The 17,699-nt window shown below is 39.3% G+C and overlaps 1 protein-coding gene across 2 annotated transcripts in view; it reads left to right on the top strand.

The window, feature by feature from the left end:
- LOC117527637 (myosin-9-like) overlaps positions 1-17,699 on the top strand; it is a 74,461-nt gene that overhangs the window by 29,233 nt on the left and 27,529 nt on the right. The window contains exons 2-14 of one of the 2 annotated variants that reach the window (XM_034190068.1): positions 830-1,161; positions 2,488-2,644; positions 3,729-3,756; positions 3,915-4,008; positions 9,600-9,620; positions 11,350-11,442; positions 11,534-11,597; positions 11,752-11,850; positions 15,447-15,590; positions 15,738-15,833; positions 16,405-16,676; positions 16,818-16,991; positions 17,370-17,543. In XM_034190068.1, coding sequence (XP_034045959.1) covers positions 835-1,161; positions 2,488-2,644; positions 3,729-3,756; positions 3,915-4,008; positions 9,600-9,620; positions 11,350-11,442; positions 11,534-11,597; positions 11,752-11,850; positions 15,447-15,590; positions 15,738-15,833; positions 16,405-16,676; positions 16,818-16,991; positions 17,370-17,543 — 1,743 coding nt within the window. In that variant the 5' untranslated portion in view covers positions 830-834. The remainder of the gene's footprint in view (positions 1-829; positions 1,162-2,487; positions 2,645-3,728; positions 3,757-3,914; positions 4,009-9,599; positions 9,621-11,349; positions 11,443-11,533; positions 11,598-11,751; positions 11,851-15,446; positions 15,591-15,737; positions 15,834-16,404; positions 16,677-16,817; positions 16,992-17,369; positions 17,544-17,699) is intronic. The other variant, XM_034190069.1, reaches the window with a different exon arrangement.

Raw genomic sequence — 17,699 nt, 5'->3', positions numbered from 1 at the left:
TTACAGGTAACTCCAGACTGTCTTTGATCATCCTGGAGCTGATCAGTGGGGGAGCCTTTGCCATTCTGGTTATTCTTCTATCCATTTTGATGGTGGTTTTCCGTTTTCTTCCACATGTCTCTGGTTTTTTTTGGACATTTTAAAGCATTGGAGATCATTGTAGATGAACAGCCTATAATTTTTTGCACCTGCGTACAAGTTTTCCCCTCTCCAATTAACTTTTTAATCAAACTATGCTGTTCTTCTGAACAATGTCTTGGATGTCCCATTTTCCTCAGGCTTTCAAAGAGAAAAGCATGTTCAACAGGTGCTGGCTTCATCCTTACATAGGGGACACCTGATTCACTCCTGTTTGTTCCACAAAATTGACACTCACTGACTGAATGCCACACTACTATTATTGTGAGCACCCCCTTTTCTACTTTTTTTTTTTTTTTTTTTTTTTTTTTTTAACTAATAGCCCAATTTCATAGCCTTAAGAGTGTGCATATCATGAATGCTTGGTCTTGTTGGATTTGTGAGAATGTACTAAATCTACTGGTACCTTGTTTCCCGTGTAATAAGAAATATACTCAAAACCTGGATTAATCTTTTTAGTCACATAGCACTTCTATTATTCTGAACACTACTGTATGCTTAAAATATATAAAATATATATATATATTTCATTCAGTATATTAGTTGATGAATGAGTTTTGGTTTTACAAAGAACTGAATAAGAATTATGAAAGTGACCTACTTAAAAGCTTCTGTCGGGGGAAAAGAGATGCAGTTGTTCAGTTTAACTAAAGCTTCATTTAATCTCTTCTTGCCTTTTGTCATGACACAGCTACCATGTCGGAAGCAGACAAGTTCCTGTATGTGGACCGCAATCTGGTCAACAACCCACTGGCGCAGGCTGATTGGGCCTCCAAAAAGCTTGTATGGGTCCCTTCAGAGCGCCTTGGCTTCGAAGCTGGTTCCATCAGGGACGAGCGTGGCGATGAGTGTGTGGTGGAGCTGGCAGACTCTGGCAAGAAGGTAATTGTGAACAAGGATGACATCCAGAAGATGAACCCACCCAAGTTCAGCAAGGTTGAAGACATGGCTGAGCTCACCTGTCTGAATGAAGCCTCTGTGCTGCACAACCTGAAGGAGAGATACTACTCTGGGCTCATATATGTGAGTATGATGCATCAAGGAAGTCTTGCACAGTGCAAGAATTTACACCTGATTTCCTCAAATGCAGTAAAACTGTGTAGCCTATGGTTAATTTTAGTTCCTGTCCCAGTTACTAATCTAGTGCAAATGCTTTTCCCACCACGTCTCTAATTGCCTCATCAAAAAAAAAAACCCATTTCATTATATTGCTGCCATTGTCTCTTAAATTATGAAATCCCTACTGGTTTATGCAAAGTAACTTAACCCTCTCACTCAGGTTATTTCTTCTGTGAGAACCTTCAAATGTCAGTTGCCTTGCATGCAACATCATGGAAAATGCATCAGTTTTTGTCAGTGGTTGAAAAGTTCCTTCACCTTCTTTCTGTTTCTATCCAGCACTATCTTTTTTTTCTCTCTCTCTGTGTATGTTTGGAGTTCTCTCACAAACAGGAAACTGCAGAGAACAATGCTGCTCAAAATGAGATTGAAGAGGAGGAGTTTCAGAGTTAAGCTTGTACAGAGATGGACATGGAATCTAAATTGTTGTAACTGCTATTACTTCCCTCATAATTGATATTTATTCCAGGCAGGGAGGCATTTGATCTTATTCTATTTTGTGACCCGGACTACATTTCTTCCCATTACAGAATGGACGTGGGTGATTTGAGTGCCACCAGTCTGTCTTTAGATTGGCCATCTGTTGGGGGAGAGTGGTTATTTTAAGGTGTAAGCAGCATCTATACTGACGTGTTGATTTTTGTTTTTTTTAAATAAAAAATGACAACACAGGAACGCAGCATGATTTTTAAAAAGCAGTGACTTATAATAGGCGTAGGGTTGTTGTTTTTTTTTTTAGAAGTACAAATGTGGAGACGGGGAGGAAGGGGGGAGATTTTGATCTTTGTCAAAACTAAGAAGATAGTGTTGAAATGAGAGGGTTGACTTGGATAACATGTCAGCTGGACTTTTGCAATGGCAAATCAATCAGCCCTATGTTTTAACTTGCAGTAGGGCGGGGTTAAGACAACATCAGATACTGAGAAAGTTTCCACTGAGTGAAGGACAGAGTGTTGTGGGATCTCTGCAAAGTATAACTCTTAATTCTAGCATTTAAAGTTTGCAATACAGAAGCACAGTAATTTGTGAAATGTTTAGTGTCCTCTTCATGTACTGCATGCTAAACCAACCTATATTGCAGGTGATGCTATGCAGGCTCTGTTTCTTAGACTTCCTCAGATTTGTGAGAACTCTGCCTCATTATGCTCTTGCACTGTGGTCATTTAAGTTGCTTTTAACTCCATCTTAATTTTAATCTCTTATTGAATGATCCCTCCATCTGTTCTGCAGACATACTCTGGCCTCTTCTGCGTTGTGATAAATCCCTACAAGAACCTGCCAATCTACTCTGAAGAGATTGTTGAGATGTACAAAGGCAAGAAGAGACATGAAATGCCACCCCATATTTATGCCATCACTGACACAGCTTACAGAAGCATGATGCAGGGTAAGTAGTCATGTTACAGTGAATTACAAAAAACAATTCAGTATTTTAACTTTGAGTGTTGTATGGCTTCTTTACGACTGAATTGTCAAATACGCACACAGAGCTGTAAATCGTGGGGCTCTTAAGAGGGAATGCTTTATGCACACTGTAAATTATGGGTAGTTCATCTGCAGTCATGACTTTTGAGCTTCATGTTGGGTACAGTTTGCATGGTTCTGTATCTGCAAGGTCATAAATTGGATTACTTCAAGGTGCTTCTTTTGCCCACTGGTTTTTAAGAAATGGCATGTGCTCCTGTAGCAGCATATGGCATTGATCTGTTTTTCCAGTATTTGTCCATCTCTACCTCCTTCATAAAGGGCAGCTTATTTGTCATAGCGTGTGGATGGCTGCATCACATACATAAACTAATGCAGTCTAATACAAAAAGTTCAAGTGGTGACTAAAGGGTCACTAGATGTTTGTTTGTTTGTTAGGATCCCCATTAGCTGCAGCAGAGTTGCAGCTACTCTTCCTGTGGTCCACACAGATTTGCAAACAAATACACAAATCAAAAATGGTGTTAAAGGGAAAAAAAAAAAATTGAATGAGAAGCATCAGTCATAACCACTACAGAGTTATCTTTGACAGAGGTATGTACTGTAAATGTCCTTCTGTTAACAGCCACAACAAAAACTGAACAGTACAGGCTTCCTCAGATTGTTTCCAGAAAGTGTTTATCCACAGTGCAGTCATTCACCAGTGTGTATCACCTTGGTCTGTCTTCATTTTAATTACACATAACCCTCATTAATGTAGCATTATCATGACTCTGGAGTCAAACAGAATACAAGCACCAATGGAACACAGAGGAATGAGGTTGGGCTCTGTGCACAGCACAATGGGGAAATCAGTAATTAGTGGGGCTAGGTTAGAAGCTCAGCACTAAAGCTTGCAGTCACAGGAAGCCTGATATTAATTTCCTGTCTGTGGCTAATGTTTCCTGTTTGACTAACACTGTATATGGTCTGGTGATAACTCACTTGAAACATGCTACATTGCTCCTCTGCAAATGGTGCATAATCACTTGCATATTTTCTTGCAGATCGTGAAGACCAGTCAATTCTCTGCACGTGAGTTGGATTAAACAGACAAGATATACACTGGTTAAAGTAGTATCTATGTTCTGCTAAATTATTTTGTGATCTAGTCACACTTTTGTATTAGACCTCATTTCTCTTTTAAGACTTCCCTTTTTAATTTGGACTCTTTTTCTTGCGGCCACTTGCAGTGGAGAATCTGGTGCTGGTAAGACTGAGAACACGAAGAAGGTTATCCAGTATCTGGCACATGTGGCCTCCTCTCACAAGACTAAGAAAGATCAGGTTAGCTATGCCTCTTGTCTGCAGTCAGTTTATTTATCCTCTGTTTTTTGACATTCCCTACTTGAGACTTTATCTTTACTGGTCCTTCTTTCAATATTTAATTTCATCCTTTTGTTGCTGATTATTTGTTAATCTTATGTGTTTCTAATGCGTCATGCTTTGCTCTCAAGAGCAACTCCTTTATCTTCCATCTGGTCACGTCATTATGCATTGACTGTAATTGTATTCCTGTATGTGTAATAGTGTACGTCATACTATTGGAGTCAGATGGCTTCGTCTGCCATGCAGGTTTTACAGAGAAGTGTTGCTATCAATGTAAAATGAGTGACAATCGAAGTTAAAATCCTTAAGTAGAAGTCTTGACAGATCCCAAAGTTTGGGCCCGAGTCATAACTGATCCATAAAAGGTCTTGTCCAAACCTGGATTTGTATAAAATAACTTCTAAAATGGCGTATAGCAAAAATAATCTGATCTAAAATGACTATGATGGCTCCATGGTGCACCTTGATTTTAACTCATTAAGGAGCAGTGGACATTCATTTTAAAAAAAATCAGATATTACATTGATTGCAACAATGTATTAGATTTGTCAAAATTAAATTGGATGGTGTGCCACGGGCCAAAAACATTGAATTGCATGCAGTTAGTTTGTTACATTTCACAGAAGGTTAATACAACCCCAGTTCCAATCAAGTTGGGACGTGGTGTGAAATGTAAATAAAACAGAATACAATGATTTGCAAATCCTCTTCAACTTGTATTCAATTGAATACACCACAAAGACAAGATATTTAATGTTCAGACTGAAACCTTTTTGTTTTTGTGCAAATATTTGCTAATTTTGAAATGGATGCCTGCAACATGTTTCAAAAAAGTTGGGACAAAAGACTGGGAAAGTTGATGAATGCTCAAAGAACACCTGTTTGGAACATTCCACAGGTCATCAGGTTAATTGGAAACAGGTGAGTGTCATCATTGGGTATAAAAGGAGCATCCCAAAAAGGCTCAGCTGTTCACAAGCAAAGATGGGATGAGGATCAGCACTTTGACCAGCTGTGTGGGGGAAAAAATAGTCCAACAGTTTAAGAACAATGTTTCTCAATGTTCAATTGCAATGAATTTAGGGATTCCATCATCTACAGTCCATAATATAATCAGAAGATTCAGAGAATCTAGAGAACTTTCTACACGTAAGCGGCAAGGCCGAAAACCAACATTGAATGCCCATGACCTTCAATCCCTCAGGCTGCACTACATTAAAAACCGACATCATTGTGTAAAGGATCTTAACGCGTGGGCTCAGGAACACTTCAGAAAACCATTGTCAGTTAACGGTTTGTCGCTACATCTACAAATACAAGTTAAAACTCTACCATGCAAAGTGAAAGCCATACATCAGCAACATCCAGAAACGCCGCCGGCTTTTCTGGGCCCGAGCTCATTTGAAATGGACAGACACAAAGTGGAAAAGTGTGCTGTGGTCTCAGTCCGCATTTCAAATTGTTTTTACAAATCATGGACGTCGTGTCGTCTGGACAAAAGAAGAAAAAGACCATCCAGACTATTACCAGTGCAAAGTTCAAAAGCAAGCATCTGTGATGGTATGGGGGTGTGTTAGTGCCCACGGCATAGGCAACTTGCACATCTGTGATGCACCATCAATGCTGAAAGGTACATCCAAGTTTTGGGGCAACTCATGCTGCCATCCAAGCAACGTCTTTTTCAGGGACGTCCCTGCTTATTTCAGCAAGACAATGCCAAGCCACATTCTGCACGTGTTACAACAGTGTGGCTTCATAGTAAGAGTGCTGGTACTAGACTGGCCTGCCTGCAGTCCAGACATGTCGCCCATTGAAAATGTGTGGCGCATTATGAAGCACAAAATACGACAACGGAGACCCCGAACTGTTGAACAACTGAAGTCGTACATCAAGCAAGAATAGGAAAGAATTCAACCTACAAAGCTTCAACAATTAGTGTTCTCAGTTCCCAAACGCTTATGAGTGTTGTTAGAAGGAAAGGTGATGTAACACAGTGGTAAACATACCACTGTCCCAGCTTTTTTGAAACGTGTTGCAGTCATCCATTTCAAAATGAGAAAATATATGCACAAGAACAATAAATTTATCAGTTTGAACATTAAATATCTTGCCTTTGTGGTGTATTCAATTGAATATAGGTTGAAGAGGATTTGCAAATCATTATATTTTTATTTACATTTTACACAACATCCCAACTTCAATGGAATTGGGGTTCTATGGTAAAATTAAACATAGCAAATGTACTACTTTAAAGTATGTTAGCTGCATTACTTTTAAAAAGTGACTGTTACTAATTAGTTCTCCTAAAAATGAGTTAATGTTATAAAAGTAATTAGTTAATAGGGGAAGCAACTGTTGCGTTACTTAAAAAAATGTTCAAATATGTCAATGAATTTGGATCCCCCCCTTAATTAACTTTAAATTGAACTGTATATTATTCATAGTAAAACTGAATATTAAATACATTTAATGAGTTAAATGGACACTTAATAGAATAAATTAACCGAAAACATTGTACACTACCACTACAGTAATGTTGCTGTGGGACAATGTGAGACGAGACGACCATCAAATTTAATATATTGTCTATTGTTACTATATTTTAAATAATTAAACAATCAAACACAATAGATATTTTTGAGCTTTTGATATTTATTGCACCTCAGCATGCCGCAACTGGCCATCAAATAAATCTAATCTTGAATTATGCTCGTTCACATGTACAGTCTGGCCTTTTGTCTTAATGGGGAAAAAATAATGTATGCAGTTCCAGTTTAAAAATGTTAATTCTGTGTGTGAGCAAGTGTGTGTGTGTTTGTATTTGTGCATGAACTTACGCCCACCTCTGCCTTTGGTTGGCTTACCAAACAGAGGCTGTGGTTGGTTGAGACAGTCTTCCTTAGCCAATCACAATCATTCATGCGGTTGTCCTGCCCCTCCCCCAAAAAACAAAGGAAAAAAACTTTGCAGCTGAGAGGAAAATGATTTAAATTATGTCTGTTGCATTACTGTCATTAACACGCTTAACAACGGCAGCTGGTGTGACACATTCAAGTCCGGATGGATTGTTTAAGTAATGCACAGGTTAATGTGAGTTATTTCTCATATTATTCTAGCCACTGTTTTTGTGTGAATGCACTTAAAAAAAAAAAAAAAAAAACACGAGATGGCTCAGTATATACACCATGCAAAGATGCCAAAATATGTGGTCAACATTTCATTAATGGTATGTCTGTCTGTTATAGAAAGTTAAGACATTAATAAATTGAAATATTTTGTCATTCGTTGTATGACATAAATGCACTGATGCTGTTTCCCAAGGATAGACAGAATGTGTCTGTTAAGAAGTTTGCGCTTAGTTTTAGAATTACATAACAGTATCGGCATAAACTGTTCTAAAATTACTTTCACAGTTGTTATATTCATTACTTTCATAAATACCTGGTGTGTCTGAAGTAGAAATAAATATCGGGATCAATCAGATTTTTAACGTTTGCCAATCTGGATCGACTCTAAAATTTAATGGAGTCTTCCATGTCCTAATGTCTATCTGTGGTGTAGATTTGTTGAGAATCTGAAGTACTTTTGAAGTAATCCTCCAAAGCTTATATAAAGTGAAATCTGGATCTATATCACCTCCAAAAATCAGTAGTCTTTCATGCCCTAATATCTATCTGTAGTGCAAATTTGGTGAGAATCCGTGAAGTAGTTTTGATGCAGTTCTTCAAAACCTACATAAAGTGAAATCTGGATCTAGAATTCGGATCCGGCGTCAGCGACCAAACGGTCCCCCCAAAAATCTGTCCGCCTTTTGCATTTGCTTGAATGCATGGGTCAACTCCAAAATTTAATGGACTCTTTCATGGCCCAATATGTATCCGTGGTAGAAAATTTGTTGAAAATCTGTGTAGTAGTTTTGACGTAATCCTTCAAAGCATATATAAAGTGAAATCTTGATTCGGATCCAGATCACCTCCAAAATTTAATGGTGGCTTCCATGGCCTAATATGTATCTGTGGTGAAAATTTGGTGAGAATCTGTGACATAGCTTTGACGTAATCCTTCACAGCCTATATAAAGTGAATCTTGATCCAGAATCCGGATGTGGATCACCTCCAAAATTCAGTGCATCTTCCATACCTTAATGGCCATCTGTGGTACAAATTTGGTGAGAATCCGTGAAGTAGTTTTGACGTAATCCTTCAAAGACTGTATAAAGTGAAACTTGATCCATATTGCCTCCAAAATTTAATGGAGTCTTCCATGGCCTAATATCTATCTGTTGAAAATTTAGTCAAAATCTGTGCAACATTTTTGACGTAATCCTGCTAACAGACAAGTAAATAAACGCAGGTGATTTTATTACGTCCTTGGCGGACATAATAAAAAAATAAATCCTTAAATGTGCAACTCAACAACAAATAACACTCGCAAATACACACTGTCTCTATGGTATAACAAGATACCAGCTGTGTTTTTAATGCCAGTGAGTCATGTGATGTTTCCGCGACCCATGAGCTTACTTATAGTAATACACCGTGTTTTGTCGGTAACAATAACAGCGTTGTAATGATGGAAACAGTAATTAGTTAGATTACCTGTTACTGAAGAAAAAAAAACAGTTAACGTCATTTACTTTTAATGCTGTTATTCTTATTAGTGGTCAACAGTAACTGTATTAATTTACAGACTGCTCATCAATTGCCATGGTAGGCCAAAAAACATTGGAAATGTTGGGAGAGGAGGAATGTGGCCGATATGTCCAAAATTGTATAGCAATGGTTAGAGAAATTAGTGTTCTTTATATTATATAATCACTCTACTGATGTCGATGAGCTGTTTGTCTATAAACTGAGATGGCATTAGGGACTGTGATTGGATACTTGTGTGTGCTTTTGCAGACAGTGTTTTCTGTGCATAAATACCTGGTAGTGGTATTTAATGTTTTATTGTAATCTCTGGAATTGAGGAATAAATCTACATCTGAAGCTGCATTAGAGAAGTTGAACACATTGACCACGGTCCTCTTCTGTTGCACACAGTAGGGTACGTTTCTGTCAGCAACAGTCCTTCCACTATCATTGACTGTAATGCAGTAATACTGCATCAGTCAGCTAATTTTGCCTTAAAACCCACTCTCACCTCACTCTGCGGTTTATTCACCTGTAGTACACATGTGATTAGCACAAACAGAATGCACTCAGATTCCTTTCAGTCAGCTACAAATAAACACAGGCTCAAGCATTAAATCATTGATCAGATGTTAATTTGGCACACTGGAAGTAAGGGTCCCCTGATGTGTGTGTGTGTGTGTGTGGGGGGGCGGGACTGTTGACTCAGATAATGTGCTGTGGTGTTTTTTTTTTTTTTTTGTTTGTTTTTTAAACCATGACCTCCAGCAGACTTGAGAAATTTGTGCTCCTGTTGTCTAGGCTGAATGCCTCCTTTGGATTCAGTAAAACCCACATCAGACTCTATCATCCATTTGTGAGGTTGTGTGTTTGTGTGTGTATATATATATTTTTTTTTTCTTTCTCTTCCATCAACAGAACAGTTCGACCCTGTCACATGTGAGTTAAATCTCTCTACCTCTACCTGTGCTTCATCCCCACCTGCTTCTGTCATCACCTTCCACATCCATTCCCACCCATCATCCTGTTTCTCTTTGCTGCTCGCTGAGCCTTTGGAGCTTTGGTGGAAGTTACTTTGTACTATCAGGCATAGTTTGTGTCATGCTGGCGAATAGAAAGTAGTCAGGGCATTTCTCTACAGATCAGTGGCAGCTGTATGCATTATGAAAAATTCAGCCAGATGAAGGGGACATTTTTTGGGGTGGTGGGAGGAACAGGTGAGAGCTCTTTCTGTATATTTTAGTTGGGGAGAAAGTTTCTCTGGCTAAATTTTTCATAACTTTTGTGTGCACTCCTGAATTAAAAAGGCAAACTGTGCTTACATTTCGGGGTGTTTTTATGCAGTGTGTGTGGGGTGATGGGGGGGGCAAGAAATCAGTGGAACTGTAAGATTACTTTGTAAACATTTATGAGAATTTCAAGAGACACGAACTGATGCCTGTGTAGTTCATGTATAATGTGGCTGTATGTCCTGAATGACACCTAAATAGTTTTCCAAAGAATAGCTTTTTTTTTTTTTAACTGTTAAGAACCATAATCACCTCTAAATTGGTTCTTTTGGTTCTGCCTTGAAAGGATAATTCCTGAATAGTTGAGAAAGAAATGAAATGGTAATTGATAACACCAATGTAAGGCTTTGTTGCATATCTGTATAATTAGAGAAGCTATAAAAATGACGCAATATTTTACTAGTGTATCACTAATAGCAGAGTTGACCTAAGCTATGCTAGGAACATTGTTTAGCCTAACTGGAGATAATGATTTACAATCATTTTTCTTTATATGGTAGTATGTCCATCAAACACTGAAGTTGATGTGAAATGCCATCATTTATAAGGTACATGGCACAATATTTACCTTCTTTGGTTGGAAATGGGGAGACCACGCCACATTTTATTAAAAGTCTTAGATAAGAGTAACTGTTCTATAGTTTGTTATACATTTGCTAAGCCAGAGCTGTAGATTTGTAAGGTTGCAACATCACAAAGGAAGGGGGAAAAAAAAAACTGATTCTACAAGGCTAATTTTGACTTTTTGTTTTTAAGAGTTTGACACAGGACACTGTTTTCTTAAACTTTGTTTAATCTTTGTCGGCTTCAGTTTTGGATCACTATTTTTCCTCTTCCTGAAGGGAGTTCAGTGGAAGTCACATGCTGTCTTTTAAAGATCATGTGTATTGTCTGTTAATATTTGTTGAAACCAAATGGGTTGACAGAATGGTTCAGTGGATGGCCAGTATGCTTGGGATTCAGTGGATTATTCTCTGGGTATCAGGTGATGGGTTACTGAAGAGGTTCTTTGGGTGTCTGCAGACATGGGCACTAACATGGGAGAGTGTGAATGCTTGACAAGGTCTTGGGTTTTTGTGTGTGTGTGTGCGCGCGCGCGCCCATGTCTCTCTCGTTCTGCTTATACTTTTTTTTTACATTTACTGCTTGTAGTCTTTAAGGTCAAACATGTCACTTGCACATGATTAAGAAAACTATTTATTTGTGACGAATCCATGAGTTCCCTCATACCCAGTAAGTTGACAATCTCAACCACAATGTCCAAAAATACTGGCACAGTTGTGTTCCTCAGTGGGGATCAAGCTGGACAGTAGGTGATCTTTGGCAAGGTAAATGGCTATATGAATATTTATATTATGTTTTGCTGTTATCTTTACTAGGGGGAGCTAGAGAAGCAACTACTGCAGGCTAACCCCATCCTAGAAGCCTTTGGGAATGCCAAGACAGTAAAAAATGACAACTCTTCCAGATTTGTAAGACTTGGTGCTTTTTCTTGTTTGTTAAACTCTTTAAATGATACATGTTTTCAAGTTAACATTGCATACTTATTTTTCCTTCCTCTAGGGAAAGTTTATCAGGATAAACTTTGACGTCAACGGTTACATTGTTGGTGCCAATATTGAAACATGTATCCTTGATGCCATCAGGTTGTAGGTTCTTATTTGGACTGACAATATTGTCTTTGTTGTTTAGTATCTTGAGTCTTTTTTTATACTCATAGTTGGCTTGAAAAACTGACACTGTCTTGTGTCAGAAATTATCCTTGATGGACTGGCCATTAGACTTGCTAGAGAAGTCCCGTGCTATCCGTCAGGCCAAAGATGAGAGGACCTTTCACATGTTCTATTACTTGCTGACAGGAGCTGGAGATAAACTGCACAGTAAGACCCCTATAGAAAACATTCTAATAAATGGCTCATATATATATACTCAACAAAAATATAAATGCAACACTTTTGGTTTTGCTCCCATTTTGTATGACATGAACTCAAAGATCTAAAACTTTTTCCACATACACAATATCACCATTTCCCTCAAATATTGTTCACAAACCAGTCTAAATCTGTGATAGTGAGCACTTCTCCTTTGCTGAGATAATACATCCCACCTCACAGGTGTGCCATATCAAGATGCTGATTAGACACCATGATTAGTGCACAGGTGTGCCTTAGACTGTCCACAATAAAAGGCCACTCTGAAAGGTGCAGTTTTATCACACAGCACAATGCCACAGATGTCGCAAGATTTGAGGGAGCGTGCAGTTGGCATGCTGACAGCAGGAATGTCAACCAGAGCTGTTGCTCGTGTATTGAATGTTCATTTCTCTACCATAAGCTGTATACAAAGGCATTTCAGAGAATTTGGCAGTACATCCAACCAGCCTCACAACTGCAGACCACGTGTAACCACACCAGCCCAGGACCTCAACATCCAGCATGTTCACCTCCAAGAGCGTCTGAGACCAGCCACTCGGACAGCTGCTGAAACAATCTGTTTGCATAACCAAAGAATTTCTCCACAAACTGTCAGAAACCGTCTCAGGGAAGCTCATCTGCATGGTCGTCGTCCTCATCGGGGTCTCGACCTGACTCCAGTTCTCTTCACGGATGAATCCCGGTTCACACTGTCCAGGGCAGATGGCAGACAGCGTGTGTGGCGTCGTCTGGGTGAGCGGTTTTCTGATGTCAGTGTTGTAGATCGAGTGGCCCATGGTGGCGGTGGGGTTATGGTATGGGCAGGCATCTGTTATGGACAAAGAACACAGGTGCATTTTATTGATGGCATTTTGAATGCACAGAGATACCGTGACGAGATCCTGAGGCCCATTGTTGTGCCATACATCCAAGAACATCACCTCATGTTGCAGCAGGATAATGCACGGCCCCATGTTGCAAGGATCTGTACACAATTCTTGGAAGCTGAAAATGTCCCAGTTCTTGCATGGCCGGCATACTTGCCGGACATGTCACCCATTGAAGAGGAGCCATTGAAGAGGAGTGGACCAACATTCCACAGGCCACAATTGACAACCTGATCAACTCTATGCAAAGGAGATGTGTTGCACTGCATGAGGCAAATGGTGATCACACCAGATACTGACTGGTATCCCCCCAATAAAACAAAACTGCACCTTTCAGAGTGGCCTTTTATTGTGGACAGTCGGAGGCACACCTGTGCACTAATCATGGTGTCTAATCAGCATCTTGATATGGCACACCTGTGAGGTGGGATGGATTATCTCAAAGGAGAAGTGCTCACTATCACAGATTTAGACTGGTTTGTGAACAATATTTGAGGGAAATGGTGATATTGTGTATGTGGAAAGTTTTAGGTCTTTGAGTTCATCTCATACAAAATGGGAGCAAAACCAAAAGTGTTGCGTTTATATTTTTGTTGTGTGTGTGTGTATATATGTATATCTATCCCCTGGCAAAAATTATGAAATCACCGGCCTCGGAGGATGTTCATTCAGTTGTTTAATTTTGTAGAAAAAAAGCAGATCAGACATGACACAAAACTAAAGTCATTTCAAATGGCAACTTTCTGGCTTTAAGAAACACTATAAGAAATCAAGAAAAAAAATTGTGGCAGTCAAATCAATTTTATTTATATAGTGCCAAATCACAACAAACAGTTGCCTCAAGGCGCTTTATATTATAAGGCAAAGCCATACAATAATTACGGAAAAACCCCAAAGGTCAAAACGACCCCCTGTGAGCAAACACTTGGCGACAGTGGGAAGGAAAAACTCCTTTAACAGGAAGAAACCTCCAGCAGAACCACGCTCAGGGAGGGGCAGTCTTCTGCTGGGACTGGTTGGGGTTGAGGGAGAGAACCAGGAAAAAGACATGCTATGGAAGAGAGCAGAGATCAATCACTAATGATTAAATGCAGAGTGGTGCTGTCAGTAACGGTTACTTTTCTAGACCAAGCAGAGGGTGAAAAAAAAATATGGACTCACTCAATTCTGAGGAATAAATTATAGAATCACCCTGTAAATTTTCATCCCCAAAACTAACACCTGCATCACATCAGATCTGCTCATTAGTCTGCATCTAAAAAGGAGTGATCACACCTTGGAGAGCTGTTACACCAAGTGGATTGACATGAATCATGGCTCCAACACGAGAGATGTCAATTGAAACAAAGGAGAGGATTATCAAACTCTTAAGAGGGTAAATCATCACGTAATGTTGCAAAAGATGTTGGTTGTTCAGTCAGCTGTGTCTAAACTCTGGACCAAATACAAACATGGGAAGGTTGTTAAAGGCAAACATACTGGTAGACCAAGGAAGACATCAAAGCGTCAAGACAGAAAACTTAAAGCAATATGTCTCAAAAATCGAAAATGCACAACACAAATGAGGAACGAATGGGAGGAAACTGGAGTCAACGTCTGTGACCGAACTGTAAGAAACCGCCTAAAGGAAATGGGATTTACATACAGAAAAGCTAAACGAAAGCCATCATTAACACCTAAACAAAAAAAAGGTTACAATGGGCTAAGGAAAAGCAATCGTGGATGACTGGATGAAAGTCATATTCAGTGATGAGTCTCGAATCTGCATTGGACAAAGTGATGATGCTGGAACTTTTGTTGGGTGCCGTTCCAATGAGAATTATAAAGATGACTGCCTGAAGAGAACATGTAAATTTCCACAGTCATTGATGATATGGGGCTGTATGTCAGGTAAAGGCACTGGGGAGATGGCTGTCATTACATCATCAATAAATGCACAAGTTTACATTGATATTTTGGACACTTTTCTTATCCCATCAATTGAAAGGATGTTTGGGGATGATACCTTTTTTCAAGATAATGCATCTTGCCATAGAGCAAAAACTGAAAACATTCCTTGCAAAAAGACACATAGGGTCAATGTCATGGCCTGAAAATAGTCTGGATCTTAATCGAATTGAAAATCTTTGGAAGTTGAAGAAAATGGTCCATGACAAGGCTCCAACCTGCAAAGCTGATCTCGCAACAGCAATCAGAGAAAGTTGGAGCCAGGTTGATGAAGAGTACTGTTTGTTACTCATTAAGTCCATGCCTCAGACTGCAAGCTGTTATAAAAGCCAGAGGAGGTGCAACAAAATACTAGTGATGTGTTGGAGCGTTCATTTGTTTTTCATGATTCCATAATTTTTTCCTCAGAATTGAGTGATTCCATATTTTTTCCCTCTGCTTGGTCTAAAAAAGTAACTGTTACTGACTGCCACAATTTGTTTTTTTTTCCTGATTTCTTATAGTGTTTCTTAAAGCCAGAAAGTTGCCATTTGAAATAACTTTGGTTTTGTGTCATGTCTGTGATCTGCTTTTTTCTATAAAATTAATCAACTGAATGAACATCCTCCGAGGCCGGTGATTCCATAATTTTTGCCAGGGTGTGTGTGTGTATTTATTTATTTTTTTTTAAATGACAGACTAAGTGGTTACAAATTCCATTTGGCTGACTTGAACTCTCCCTCAAAAAAGGTGATCTCCTTCTGGAAAACTACAACAATTACCGTTTCCTGTCCAATGGTAATGTCACAATCCCTGGGCAGCAAGACAAGGACATGTTTACAGAGACCATGGAGGCAATGCGGATCATGGGTATCCCAAATGAAGAGCAGATGGGTAATTGAAAATGGGTTATTTTGCAGTCAGTTATCTTTTTTTTTTTTTTTTTTTTTTCTTTCATCTATTTTAAATGAGACTTGTCAACATGTACTGAGTTTTCAGGTTGACATCAAGCTGTAATATTTTTGTACTGATTTTATCCAGGAATGCTGAAGGTGGTATCCTCTGTGCTTCAGCTTGGAAACATGAGCTTCAAGAAGGAACGCCACACAGACCAGGCGTCTATGCCAGATAATACAGGTTAGTAGCTTAAAGCTTGGTACAAATGGCAAGAGGTATAGCCACATCCTATACAATAGCAGGAGACAACAGCCAGCTGGTTCACCAGACCACAAGCCCATCTCTGCCATGTGCAGCAAAAAAAGCAAACGAACAAAAAAAAAAATATCCAAAACAATGCCTCCGCCAACATTGCAAATGTACCCACAGACCCTTTATACCCCTTAAAAATATGCTCCACTCACATCTGGAATATCACACAGAGATCAGATTTCTCTCCTAACCTGCATTCACTCTACCAATCTGCCATCAGTAGGATCCAAGATATGCCCTTAAGTGGCCACTGCTCCAAAGGGTATTGTAGGCCACCACTTGCTGAAGCGGACCACGTCCCATACACTGCCTCACTTGCTCTAGTCTTTGTGAACTTTATTGTTATGCTTGTGATTTTATCTCAAAATATTCCTATTTATGTTTTAACCCTGGCCTTTACAGTGCAGGTTATTTCTTTTCTGAATGCTACCACACTGTAATTGTCAGCACACTGGTAAACTTTTTTTTTTTTTTTTTGCCTTCCTCCCTCCCCGAACAGCTGCTCAAAAGGTGTGCCATCTTATGGGAATGAACGTGACAGACTTCACCAAGGCCATTCTGTCACCCAGAATCAAGGTCGGCAGAGACTATGTTCAAAAGGCTCAGACCCAAGAACAAGCTGAGTTTGCTGTTGAAGCCCTAGCCAAAGCTACATATGAAAGAATGTTCCGTTGGCTGGTCATGAGGATTAACAAAGCCCTTGACAAGACCAAGAGACAGGGAGCTTCTTTCATTGGCATCCTGGATATTGCAGGCTTTGAGATTTTTGAGGTAAAAGAACGAGGCAAACTATTGATGACTTGACTTTCTTGCAGTATAGTAAATCCATATGTCCGCTGGTTATGTTAACGGAATCAGGTGTCTGACTCGATCATCATACATGTTTTTTTTGTTTTTTGTTTTTTCTTCCAGCTCAACTCTTTTGAGCAGCTGTGTATTAACTACACCAATGAAAAACTGCAGCAGCTCTTCAACCACACCATGTTCATCCTGGAGCAGGAGGAGTACCAGAGGGAGGGCATTGAGTGGAGCTTCATTGACTTTGGTCTTGACTTGCAGCCCTGCATTGACCTCATCGAGAAACCTGTGAGTTTGCAAGTTCCAGTCTGAGGTTTTTATATCCCCTGCAGATCTTTGTGGAGATTTTTTTCGGAATTGCCTGGTCTGAGTTTTATAAGCAACTTCTATACTGGCTTATGGGTTTTGGTGAAATATCATGTTGTAGACCACCATATGAAGGTGTTCAAGAAGACAACATAGATCCCAACAGTTGTAGTTTTGGGAACTTGCTCACAGTTCTCTAGTTTTTAAAATTCTTAAAGACACATACATGCACACCAGTTTAAAAGTTTCTCTTCCCAGCTGCCTACTTGGTTTTAATTATAGAGCTGTTAACCAAAATTCCTGTAACAGGATTTTTATTTTTGTGCCTTAAGATCTGTGTGCCTCCTTTTTTGTTTCTAGGCTGGTCCTCCTGGTATTCTTGCACTGCTGGATGAGGAGTGCTGGTTTCCTAAAGCCACAGACAAAAGCTTTGTGGAAAAGGTCCTCCAAGAACAGGGCAACCATGCAAAGTTCCTCAAGCCCAAGAAACTAAAAGATGAGGCAGACTTCTGTATCATCCATTATGCTGGCAAGGTAACTGTTCAAAGTTAAACATTTATTATAGTTTAGCTATCAATATTTAATTGATCTATTTTATTCCTCCAGAGGTGAGATCCTTGGATATGTCCACTAGTCTCTTTTCCAGGCATGAGGTTCCATATTAATTTCTCTCATCGCTTTATAACTCAT

The sequence above is a fragment of the Thalassophryne amazonica genome, chromosome 16, assembly GCF_902500255.1.
Source record: "Thalassophryne amazonica chromosome 16, fThaAma1.1, whole genome shotgun sequence".
Classification (NCBI taxonomy): domain Eukaryota; kingdom Metazoa; phylum Chordata; class Actinopteri; order Batrachoidiformes; family Batrachoididae; genus Thalassophryne; species Thalassophryne amazonica.
Note: the sequence above shows the minus strand (reverse complement) of the source record. Positions and strands in the feature narration are given on the sequence as shown.